The sequence below is a fragment of the Vipera ursinii genome (genome assembly GCF_947247035.1).
Source record: "Vipera ursinii genome assembly, chromosome: 9".
Taxonomy (NCBI): domain Eukaryota; kingdom Metazoa; phylum Chordata; class Lepidosauria; order Squamata; family Viperidae; genus Vipera; species Vipera ursinii.
The window spans coordinates 18,798,560-18,811,109 of NC_139523.1; the positions used below are offsets into that span (position 1 = coordinate 18,798,560).

At 38.9% G+C, this 12,550-nt stretch overlaps 1 protein-coding gene across 48 annotated transcripts in view; it reads left to right on the plus strand.

The window, feature by feature from the left end:
- The first annotated feature begins 6,195 nt into the window (after positions 1 to 6,195).
- LOC310644477 (uncharacterized protein) overlaps positions 6,196 to 12,550 on the plus strand; it is a 44,064-nt gene continuing 37,709 nt past the window's right edge. For 20 of the 48 annotated variants that reach the window (XM_083369520.1, XM_083369477.1, XM_083369521.1 and 17 more), the window contains exons 1-8: positions 6,253 to 6,318; positions 7,888 to 7,920; positions 8,603 to 8,626; positions 9,152 to 9,184; positions 10,148 to 10,204; positions 10,731 to 10,763; positions 11,760 to 11,783; positions 12,310 to 12,342. In XM_083369520.1, coding sequence (XP_083225646.1) covers positions 6,259 to 6,318; positions 7,888 to 7,920; positions 8,603 to 8,626; positions 9,152 to 9,184; positions 10,148 to 10,204; positions 10,731 to 10,763; positions 11,760 to 11,783; positions 12,310 to 12,342 — 297 coding nt within the window. In that variant the 5' untranslated portion in view covers positions 6,253 to 6,258. Of the gene's footprint in view, positions 6,319 to 7,887; positions 7,921 to 8,602; positions 8,627 to 9,151; positions 9,185 to 10,147; positions 10,205 to 10,730; positions 10,764 to 11,759; positions 11,784 to 12,309; positions 12,343 to 12,550 lie in introns of all 48 variants that reach the window. The other 28 variants (XM_083369484.1, XM_083369490.1, XM_083369489.1 and 25 more) reach the window with 17 other exon arrangements.

Consider the following 12,550-nt stretch of genomic DNA (forward strand, 5'->3'; position numbering starts at 1 on the left):
AATAATTCAGAATAAAATAATATACCCAGAAATGCTAAGTAAATTAGTGCAGAGCACAATGACTCAGCGGTTGAAGACCCTGAGCTTGTCAACTGGAAAATTGACAGGCTGGGTTCGAGACCTGAGTGCCAGCTCCCGCCAATCTAGCAGTTCAAAAGCATGCACATGTGAGTAGATAAATAGATACTACTTCAGTGGGAACGTAACAGCATTCTGTGCACCTTGGCATATAGTCATGCTGGCTACGTGACTACGGAGGTGTCTTCGGACAACACTCACTTACTCGGCTAGGAAACGGAGAGGAGCAGTGCCCTCTAGAATTGGACATGGCTGGACAGGACAAATCTTTACTTTCAAGTAAATTAGTAACCAGACTTAATAATGTGGCATTTTGTATAGTTGGTAGCACAAAACTGGGTGACTTGGGAAGACATTTTTGAGACCTTGTCCAAAAGAAGTAAAGGTAAGTGGAAATAACACTCCCTGTTCAAAAATGTTTCATTTAGTAATTATTTCCCCTTTTTCCTCATTTCATTTTGTCCTGAAACATAAAAGAGAGGCTGAAACTGGAATAATGGAAAATGATGGAAATGACAAAATGATGGAAATGACAGAAATGATGGAAATTATGGAAATTATAGAAGTGAACGAAATTACTGAAAATACTGATATATCTGAATATATGCTGAAAAGGTCCGTCAGCATTCTCCATTTCTGCAAAATGAACAAGCTTGTTCTGCTCAAGGACATCCAATGATCCAGCCTACTCAGTGCTTGACGGAGGTGGTGGCCGTAGATACAATACAGGGCTTGATTTTAATGGTTTGCTGTCCTTGGTGTGGGAAAAGCTTTGTGAAAATAAAAATAAATAAATCTTAATTGCACAAACATCACTTGTGTGATATAAACATATTAAGAACAATTTTGATGCTGATATTGGTGCAAACTGAGGTCCTAAGTACAGCCATAGAATATAACTAAAACCAAATGAAAAGTATCCCACTTCTGTGCTGGTGTGGGTTGGGTTCCACTCTTCTTACCAACAAAATTTATAAACTGGTATTTCTCAACCAGTTGGCAAATTTCAGGTGTGTTTTACATCTGAAAGCTGCTAGGGTTGAGAAACACTGCTGTAGACAAAGTGACCTTCATAGTGAGGATAAGTGAGACTTGGTAAGATACACATTCATCCACACCCTAGTTATCTCCTGATCATCCTAGACCAAGCCAAGTCCGAATATGCTAGACAACTCCTAGAAGCTTGGCACTAAGAAATTAGCCACCAATAGACACATAGACATAACCCAGACCTAACATTCTGTGCAAAAGAGACAATCAACAAGCCAAAAGGGGAATCAAAAGACCAAAACATCAATAGTTATCAACACCCAGATGAGCATAGATTAACACCAGGATTAATATCAGACTAACAATCAAGAAGTAAACAATATCCCAATCAAGGAACTTGCAAACAGCTAATAGTTTGAATAGAATAGAGCTGGAGGTTTTCAAGTCCAGCCCCCTGCCTCAAGCAGGAGACCCTGTATTAGTGACTGTCTAATCTCTTTTTCAAAACCTCCAGTGATGGAGCATCCATGATTTCTGAAGGCAAACTGTTCCTCTGGTTAATTGTCCTCACTGTTAGGAAGTTTCTCCTTAATTCCAAGTTGCTTCTCTGTTTGATCAGTTTCCAACCATTGTTTCTTGTCCTGCCCTCTGGTCCTTTGAAGAATAGTTTGACACCCTCTTCTTTGTGGCAGCCCCTCAAATACTGGAATACTGCTATCATGTTGACCCTGTTTCTTCTTTTGTTAAGACTAGCCAAACCCAAGTCCTGCAGCCGTTCTTCATATGTTTTAGTCTCCCGGCCTTGGATCATCTTAGTTACTCTTCTCTGAATTTTTTTCCAAAGTGTCAACATCTTTTTTGTAGTATGATGACCAAAATTGGTTGCAGTATTCCAGGTGTGGTCTTACTCGGGTTTTATAATAATAAACAGCTTAATCAAAGAACCATCAACACTGACACGGCAAGCTACTAGAATATAAACCCATCCAGATTTACGCTGTGGTAAGATGGTTCTTCAGATACGGATCTTGGTCTTGTGTATGCTGGATGTGGCATGCAGATATTAGAAGTCTAGAATGTTTACCTTCACTTTGTTCCTTGACCTCTTGATAATTAATCAAATGGTGAAAGAGGGGAAATAGGGGAAGGACAAAAAGAAAGGGAAGGAGAAGTCTAAAAAAAAGGCTATATTATTCATTTTCATTTTAAGCCTACTCATTTGTTTTCAGTGGTTAAAACAGATCTTGTACCACTAAGTGTTGATTCATCAAAATCAAAATCTACGATGAGTTTAACAAGAAAAAAAAAGCCATTTGAACGACTGTGTGTGGAATGGTATTTGTGCATTTAAACTCCATGCCCCTTTTCTATTGTAAGAGATGCCCAAAGAAAAAGATTCCAGGGAAGGGAGTAACAGAGAATATTTTAGCAATTTTGCTAAGCCTTGCATTTCCCAGATATCTTTGGCGTAACTTTGTACTTCTGCTGCAAAGGCTGACATGGGGAGTCTGGAGACCAACCTGACATTCCTCCATCCCTGCCACTCCCACTATCTGTAAATATGAGCAATGTTCACACCTGGAAATAGTGGCCATTACATTGCTACTGAAATGAGGTCAACATCTGATTCAAAGACGAAGACAAGAAAAATGGAATGAAAAAATAAGCAGAGATGATTTCAAGGTTGCTTGTGCCAATATGTAGAAAGCTGATGTTGAATTGAATCAAATACCATATATTAATTTAAAGTAAGTCAAACCTTAGCTAAGAAGTTTTTCATTTCATTATCAAGCCAGTAAAGAAGAGTGTATGTGGGGGATGCAATTTCACTTGAACCACTTGTTTCACCCATAATAAGGTTGACTTGGTTGAGATGCAGAGATGTCACAATTTGTTTTTGGAAGGTAGTTTCCACCATCCTGGGATTTTATCCAGCAATTCTAGCAGAAAAGCATTTCTTGATTCTTCCAATAAATGATGGCAAGGGCCAGAAGTTACAGTGCACACAGGTAGAAACCGTTTTTTGGCTATTGATACACAATTTTTTAGAGGAGGGTGTGCCCGTTGCTCTCTGAAGACACTTGGAAAGATTTCCACATGAAGTTACAGGCCTCAACATGAAGCCCTCTTGAAAGCTTTGGCACAGTCCAACTTAATAACTAAGCCCAATACACTAAATGGATGGGTGCCCTCTTACCCAATGTCCAAATGCTAGCACAAAACTAAACAAACAATAAAAAAACAAAAACAACGGATGGAACAACTTTTTTTTTCTCTCTCTCCCCCATTCTTTGCTCTTCCAAATCCTGAAGTTTTCTTGACGCTATTGGTTTTGTAAGTTGTGTATAATTCATCTGGCATGGTTCAGTGACTTCAAACCTGGCCTTATTGTCAAAGCAGGAAGAGGTTGAATAAAAGACTGTTTGATAAGTAAAGGCCATCAGATATGGTCACCTTCACCATCATGCCAGTTCAGGTCACCACTAGATAAGGCAGCCTTTTAACAATTAAGAAAGCTTCTAGACCTGAAAAATCTACACGTTGCTCTTACCTAAATTATATATATATAATTTAATATATATATTTGTTTTCGTAGATTCTCGCGGGTGTCTGTATGTGTAGATCTAGAGTCTCGGGTTTCTTCCCGCGTTCCTTTCATCTTCAGAAAGTTGTGGCGACGTTTCGACGAAATCCCATCCGTCATCATTGCTCCTGGAAGCAGCAGGAGGAACACTCCGGCCTGATGATGACGGATGGGATTTCGTCGAAACGTCGCCACAACTTTCTGAAGATGAAAGGAACGCGGGAAGAAACCCGAGACTCTAGATCTACATATATATATATATATATATATATATTATTCCATTTATATCCCGCCCTTCTCCGAAGACTCAGGGCGGCTTACAAGCTTAGCAGTAGCCTTCATTCTATGTCTATGCCTGCTTATTAGGGCTTTTGGGGGCCCCCAAGGGGCATTATTACAAAGTCAGCTTATTGCCCCCCAGCTTATCTGGGTCCTCATTTTACCTACCTGGGAAGGATGGAAGGCTGAGTCAACCTTGAGCCTGGTGGGACGCGAACCTGCACTAATTGCAGGCAGCTGGTGTTACTTAAGGAGGCATTAGCCCACTGCTCCACCAAGGCTCTTTTGTCATATTGTCATATGGAATCTGGAGGAGTGAGAGGGTGTTGGTATTGCTGATAATAATGATGTGGCCTTGACGGGTTTGCAAGTGCTGTTGTCAGAGATGCCACAAGTGAAGGCAGGTTGCCTACGATGAATACATCATGTCAATTCTAAAGTAATCAATTTTAAAAAGGGGCAACAAGACTGAAACTCCTTCTTTTCCTTCCATTTACCCAGTGCAGCTTTTTTTTTCTTTTTTTTTTTTCCAAATTCTGGTTTAATGCCATTTTGAGAACTATATGTGCTCTGTTGGAAAAGATTACAGCATCTGTAAACACATCATGGGACTCGTAAGGCCACTCACCTTTATCTTGGTGGTGTTGTCAGAATTAGACAATCTTTTGTGCCGCCCCCTTACCTTTTATCAAACCAATCTATTAAGGTCATCACACTGATGCCCATTGAAAGGACTTTTGCTACTCTTGGAAGTGTTTCAATAGGAATTATCTTCTTGTTTGCAAAAGTGACCTAACCTTTGTTAAAGAACTATTAAAAAAAAACATTTGATGGAAAGAGCGGCATGCTTACATAAAGACTTTTGGATCACAACTAAGATTTTGGCACAAGACACAAAGCACAAGTAGGGTGTTGTGAAAGTCCTTATCTTTTGGAAGATTTTTTTTTTCTGAAGGGGAGCCTAGATTAGACCTTGTCCCCATAGGAAAAAGTATAAGGCAGAATTAGAGAAATAGGGGTATGGTGATCCAGGCACTTGTCCCTATTAGCAAATTAATATTCTGACAATTAATATTGTCTTTTATGTTTTAATCCAAAACAATAATTGCATACCTAAAGCTTTCTAACAAACTGGCCTTTGCTGAGGGTAACAGCTACAAGAAGCTCAGAGTGTAGGCTGCATTGTTGAAGCTCTCCTAATTAGGTTTTTGGGTTGGGATCTGGGTGAACTATTTTAGAGCACAGAATGACAGAAGATAGAATAATAGGGCTAGAAGGTGATGAAACATATATAAGAAGAATAACAGGCTCAAAGAATGTCAAGAACCTTACAGTTCAACCATGTATTCTTCACTATGGAAAACGCTATGAAGGCACCCCCAGTTGAGCTGAAGTAGGTGAAATGCTTCTCACTGTTTATCAGAATCGTACAGTCATACAGTCGTACAGTCCCTTAAAGTCTCAGAGCAGAAAAATGCAAATATTACATTAAGTCGTGGTCCATACTGTATGCAGTGGTGGGATTCAGCCAGTTCGCACCACTTCGGCAGAACCGGTGGCTAATTTTTTTGTTGCCCAGGCCCAGAATGGACTTCCGGAACCGGCGTCCACACAGAGAACTGTTTGTTCCCCTATTTGAATCCCACCACTGCCCATATGTATGCATTTTGTATGACTTCCACATCCAAGACTGAGGAGGATTTCTCTATTTTAAGCCAATGCATATCCCTACAGGGTATTTTCAATTGCTGTAACTACTACAAAGACTACATGACTAGCTTCATCTTATTTGGGACTAAGAAATGCCTGTTGGTGGTCAATATAACTATTCTTTATCATTTTCTGTAGAGAGCTTTGAGAGAACATTTTCTCCTGATTTCTAGCCAGATGGGAGAGGATTCCCCACTTAAGTTGCCACCAGAAAGAAGATCCCAAAGAAATGCATGCTATAAAATGGAAGAGTACTAGATCTGGCTTTAACAATGGACAATCCCTGGACCAATTCCAAATCGATGCTGCCATTTAAGTGGATTATCTGGATCTATGCAGCTCATCTCAGATACTTCTTAGAAAAAGGGTTTGAGTACTTCTTCCATTATGTTAGAACTTTACTGTGGGCAGAGAGACAACTTCTGCCTTTTAGCTTCGATTTGAACATGGATGATGGAATAAGTGCATGATGCAATGGAAGCTCCATACTTCCTTGTAAATCATGCAACAATAGAGGTATTGGGTTTGTGCAATGAAGCTTGCAGATTAAGATATTAAAACATGGCAGTGGAGCTGAATAAGGTCACTTAGAAGAACAGCAAGGAGCAGGAGAGTTGATGAGCAACATGCGTCTCCTTTTAATCTTTGTGTTGACTTTTACACTTTCTACACAGACGGTAAGGCTAATTTTTGTGGCTTGCAATAGCCTTTTGGCTGGGGTTCTGCAGATGAAGTGAGTAAGGATTTTGTGGAGCTTGTCCCCATGTTTTAATTGACATATTTCTTCATGAAGGGATTAAAAAATTGGGCAGAGAGCTTTGAGTACTTAGTGTTTTAATCATCAGGAATTCAAGTGTATCAGAAGTTCTGAATTCAGGTTGGTATCCTATTACCTTTCTCAGCATTCACATAAGCATGAGAATAAGAGATAACCTCTTGTTGGACCTGCTGAGTTGGACCAATACAGAAGGCTGAAAATTTCTCTAATTGAAAATAAATTTTAACTATGCAAGGCATAGGAAGAGTTTGACATGAATAAAAATTGATTTCATTGACTTTTGGCTAATAAGATGCCAATCTTCAACGGAAAAGAGAAATCTTAAGTTAAAGAAGGAGAGGAATATTTCAACCACCTACGATGTCTTGACATATGTTTGACCCATGCATATAGAAAATCCTCCATTTATGATCATTTGTATAACAACGATTAGAAGCTACAACAATGCTTTAAAGAATGACCTACCATCCATTCTGAAAGTTACAGTCACCGCACCATATCCATGGTCATCTGATTCAGTTTGGGTACTTGGCAACCGTCTCGTACTTACGACGGTTGCAGCATCGTGAGGTCATATAATCATGATTTGCAAACTTCCCAGCTATCTTTTGAGAAGCAAAGCCAATGGGGGAAGCTTCATTTAATGACTGCAATTAAACGGTCATAAAATTGGTCTGGTAATGTGATGGCTTGCTTAAGGACTACATCTCTTAAATTCTAGCTGGAGTCTAAATTAAAGATTATCTATAACAATATGTAAATGCATGTAGATGTTGGTCAAAGGAGATGAAAAATCCATACTGGAGAAAACAGGAAAAAGGAGAAGGAATGAGGTGAAGAAGACTTGGATAACCCCTTTGCTGGATCATGGGCACTAGGGATTGCCTAACTAGTCATAATTTCAGTGCCTGACCCAAATCCAAGTCAGTGTCAGGTTTCTGAGGTGTTTATCCATCTCACTGGATTGAAGCACAGATAGAAATATCTGTTCTGATGAACATTGTTTCACAAGGGGCATATCAGTATTAAATGTCTTCTGCATTTATAGGCCAGGACACATCTGAATGAAGGCATACCAAGTTACAGGCATACAACATTCCTTTTGATCCAATATTTACAAGATTTTTGCATCAGAAAGATTTTCTGTGGCAGGCATATTTTAAGAAGAAAGAAGGGAAACTTGAAGTTGCCCAAGATATCTGACTGAAAGAGAGAGCCAGCAAATAAATCACATATATTCCTTCTAACGCATTTTCATTTTTAGCAAAAAAAAATTAAAATAACATACAAAGTTTCCAAAATGTGCATATCTACGCTACGTGAAATTTATTGCATCCTCTTCCTTCTTCTCATCATGCTAATGGTGGAATTTGTTTTGTAAATGGGCAAATGACTACAAGAAAACTATTAATCTGAAACTGCATACCTGAGATGGAATAATAAGGAAATTTTCTTGTTTTCTTTTCAGGATAACAAGGATAATACTGATGCAGATTCTACGGTAAGTTACATCATGCTAGATATCCTGATGTTTTTACCCCTTGGAAGAATGTATATGCTCCATTTCCTCTGCAAAGAGCACACAGTCTGATCTAGATTCAGAGAATAGAGTCAGTGTAATTTATCCAGTCCAGAATAATCTGTAATACCGTATATTCCTTTATGTAATGTTGATAAACATAGGGGAACCATGAAGATAATATCTGCCTGAGAATTCTGAGAGGCAGAAATACATGTTGTGGGACACAGTTCCCTTGGCCAAATAAGGAGAGGAGAACAGAGACATATGATGGGGTAGCTAATCTCCAGCCAAGGGTGCTGAAGGAGAATAAGTAGAACATATTAGATGTTGGAGTCCAGGCTGGAGCAAGTGCTGGAATATTTGGATTAAGAATCAAGATTAGAAGAGAAACAAAATGATGATTAGCACTAGAAATCTGTCTGCCATTGTATGGATTTTATTTCCTTTATGGTTTGCAATTAAGTAAGATGTAAGGGTAAGCTATAGTCCTCCATTAGGCATAAAATCACCTAGGTGTTTTGTTTCTCTTCCTTATTTTGATGGTGTAATTCTCTCCATTTTGCAAATGGGCAAATGGATCAAGAAAAAAAACCAACAGTAATCATAAACTGCATATGTGAAAAGCAAGAGTAATGAAGTTTTCTTTCTCTTTTTTGGTCAGGATAATGATGGTACAGAGACTAATGTAAGTGAGTTACATCATGCAGGCTGTCCTTTTTTTTTCCCTTTGGGAGAATGTATATGTTGCCTTTTCTCCAAAAAAAGCTCACCGTCACATCTAGTTACAGAGGCATAAATTGGTATTAATCCTCCAGTCCAGAATAGTCTGAAAAAAGTTCCTCCATTGTATTATTGCTCAACCGGTGGTCTGTGAAGTGGGCATCTGCCTGAGAATCACGAGAGGCAGAAATTTTAAGAAGAAAGAAGGGAAACTTGAAGTTGCCCAAGATATCTGTCTGAAAGAGAGAGACAGCAAATAAATCACATATATTCCTTCCATCGCATTTTCTTTTAGCAAAAAAAATATTACGAAGTTTCTAAAATGGACATATCTGCGCTACATGAAATTTATTGCATCCTCTTCCTTCTTCTCATCAAGCTAATGGTGGAATTTGTTTTGTAAATGGGCAAATGGCTACAAGAAAACTAATAATCTGAAACTGCATACCTGAGATGGAATAATAAGGAAATTTTCCTGTTTTCTTTTTAGGATAACAAGGATAATGCTGATGTAGATTCTACGGTAAGTTACATCATGCTAGATATCCTGATGTTTTCCCCCGCTTAGAAGAATGTATATGCTCCATTTCCTCTGCAAAGAGCACCCAGTCTGATTTAGATTCAGAGAAAAGAGTCAGTATAATTTATCCAGTCCAGAATAATCTGTAATAAATTCCTTTATGTAATGTTGATAAACCTAGGGGAACTGGGATCTCGGGAGAACCAGCTTTGTCCATCTCTAACTCTGGGAGGTGAGGTGTTACCCCTGGTTGATAGCGCTCGCAACCTGGGCATCCTCCTGGATTCACGGCTCAGTTTGGAAGATCATATAGGAGCCATCACCAGGGGGGCTTTTGCCCAGGTTCGCCTGGTGCGCCAGTTTGGGCCCTAACCCTATGCTCCATTTCCTCTGCAAAGAGCACACAGTCTGATTTATATTCAGAGAAAAGAGTCAGTGCAATTTATCTAGTCCAGAATAATCAGTAATATATTCCTTTATGTCATGTTGATAAACATAGGGGAACCATGAAGATAATGTCTGCCTGAGAATTCTGAGAGGCAGAAATACATGTTGTGGGACACAGTTCCCTTGGCCAAAGCAGGAGAGGAGAACAGAGACATATGATGGGGTAGCTATTCTCCAGCCAAGGGTGCTGAAGGAGAATAAGCAGAACATATTAGATGTTGGAGTCCAGGCTGGAGCAACTGCTGGAATATTTGGATTAAGAATCAAGATTAGAAAAGAAACAAAATGATGATCAGCACTAGAAATCTGTCTGCCATTGTATGGATTTTGTTTCCTTTATGGTTTGCAATTAAGTAAGCCGTAAGAGTAAGGTATAGTCCTCCATTAGGCATAAAATCACCTAGGTGTTTTGTTTCTCTTCCTTATTTTGATGGTGTAATTCTCTCCATTTTGCAAATGGGCAAATGGATCAAGAAAAAAAACCAACAGTAATCATAAACTGCATATGTGAAAAGCAAGAGTAATGAAGTTTTCTTTCTCTTTTTTGGTCAGGATAATGATGGTACAGAGACTAATGTAAGTGAGTTACATCATGCAGGCTGTCCTTTTTTTTTTCCCTTTGGGAGAATGTATATGTTGCCTTTTCTCCAAAAAAAGCTCACCGTCACATCTAGTTACAGAGGCATAAATTGGTATTAATCCTCCAGTCCAGAATAGTCTGAAAAAAGTTCCTCCATTGTATTATTGCTCAACCGGTGGTCTGTGAAGTGGGCATCTGCCTGAGAATCACGAGAGGCAGAAATTTTAAGAAGAAAGAAGGGAAACTTGAAGTTGCCCAAGATATCTGTCTGAAAGAGAGAGACAGCAAATAAATCACATATATTCCTTCCATCGCATTTTCTTTTAGCAAAAAAAATATTACGAAGTTTCTAAAATGGACATATCTGCGCTACATGAAATTTATTGCATCCTCTTCCTTCTTCTCATCAAGCTAATGGTGGAATTTGTTTTGTAAATGGGCAAATGGCTACAAGAAAACTAATAATCTGAAACTGCATACCTGAGATGGAATAATAAGGAAATTTTCCTGTTTTCTTTTTAGGATAACAAGGATAATGCTGATGTAGATTCTACGGTAAGTTACATCATGCTAGATATCCTGATGTTTTCCCCCGCTTAGAAGAATGTATATGCTCCATTTCCTCTGCAAAGAGCACCCAGTCTGATTTAGATTCAGAGAAAAGAGTCAGTATAATTTATCCAGTCCAGAATAATCTGTAATAAATTCCTTTATGTAATGTTGATAAACCTAGGGGAACTGGGATCTCGGGAGAACCAGCTTTGTCCATCTCTAACTCTGGGAGGTGAGGTGTTACCCCTGGTTGATAGCGCTCGCAACCTGGGCATCCTCCTGGATTCACGGCTCAGTTTGGAAGATCATATAGGAGCCATCACCAGGGGGGCTTTTGCCCAGGTTCGCCTGGTGCGCCAGTTTGGGCCCTAACCCTATGCTCCATTTCCTCTGCAAAGAGCACACAGTCTGATTTATATTCAGAGAAAAGAGTCAGTGCAATTTATCTAGTCCAGAATAATCAGTAATATATTCCTTTATGTCATGTTGATAAACATAGGGGAACCATGAAGATAATGTCTGCCTGAGAATTCTGAGAGGCAGAAATACATGTTGTGGGACACAGTTCCCTTGGCCAAAGCAGGAGAGGAGAACAGAGACATATGATGGGGTAGCTATTCTCCAGCCAAGGGTGCTGAAGGAGAATAAGCAGAACATATTAGATGTTGGAGTCCAGGCTGGAGCAACTGCTGGAATATTTGGATTAAGAATCAAGATTAGAAAAGAAACAAAATGATGATCAGCACTAGAAATCTGTCTGCCATTGTATGGATTTTGTTTCCTTTATGGTTTGCAATTAAGTAAGCCGTAAGAGTAAGGTATAGTCCTCCATTAGGCATAAAATCACCTAGGTGTTTTGTTTGTCTTCCTTATTTTGATGGTGTAATTCTCTCCATTTTGCAAATGGGCAAATGGATCAAGAAAAAAAACCAACAGTAATCATAAACTGCATATGTGAAAAGCAAGAGTAATGAAGTTTTCTTTCTCTTTTTTGGTCAGGATAATGATGGTACAGAGACTAATGTAAGTGAGTTACATCATGCAGGCTGTCCTTTTTTTTTTCCCTTTGGGAGAATGTATATGTTGCCTTTTCTCCAAAAAAAGCTCACCGTCACATCTAGTTACAGAGGCATAAATTGGTATTAATCCTCCAGTCCAGAATAGTCTGAAAAAAGTTCCTCCATTGTATTATTGCTCAACCGGTGGTCTGTGAAGTGGGCATCTGCCTGAGAATCACGAGAGGCAGAAATTTTAAGAAGAAAGAAGGGAAACTTGAAGTTGCCCAAGATATCTGTCTGAAAGAGAGAGACAGCAAATAAATCACATATATTCCTTCCATCGCATTTTCTTTTAGCAAAAAAAATATTACGAAGTTTCTAAAATGGACATATCTGCGCTACATGAAATTTATTGCATCCTCTTCCTTCTTCTCATCAAGCTAATGGTGGAATTTGTTTTGTAAATGGGCAAATGGCTACAAGAAAACTAATAATCTGAAACTGCATACCTGAGATGGAATAATAAGGAAATTTTCCTGTTTTCTTTTTAGGATAACAAGGATAATGCTGATGTAGATTCTACGGTAAGTTACATCATGCTAGATATCCTGATGTTTTCCCCCGCTTAGAAGAATGTATATGCTCCATTTCCTCTGCAAAGAGCACCCAGTCTGATTTAGATTCAGAGAAAAGAGTCAGTATAATTTATCCAGTCCAGAATAATCTGTAATATATTCCTTTATGTAATGTTGATAAACATAGGGGAACCATGAAGATAATATCTGCCTGAGA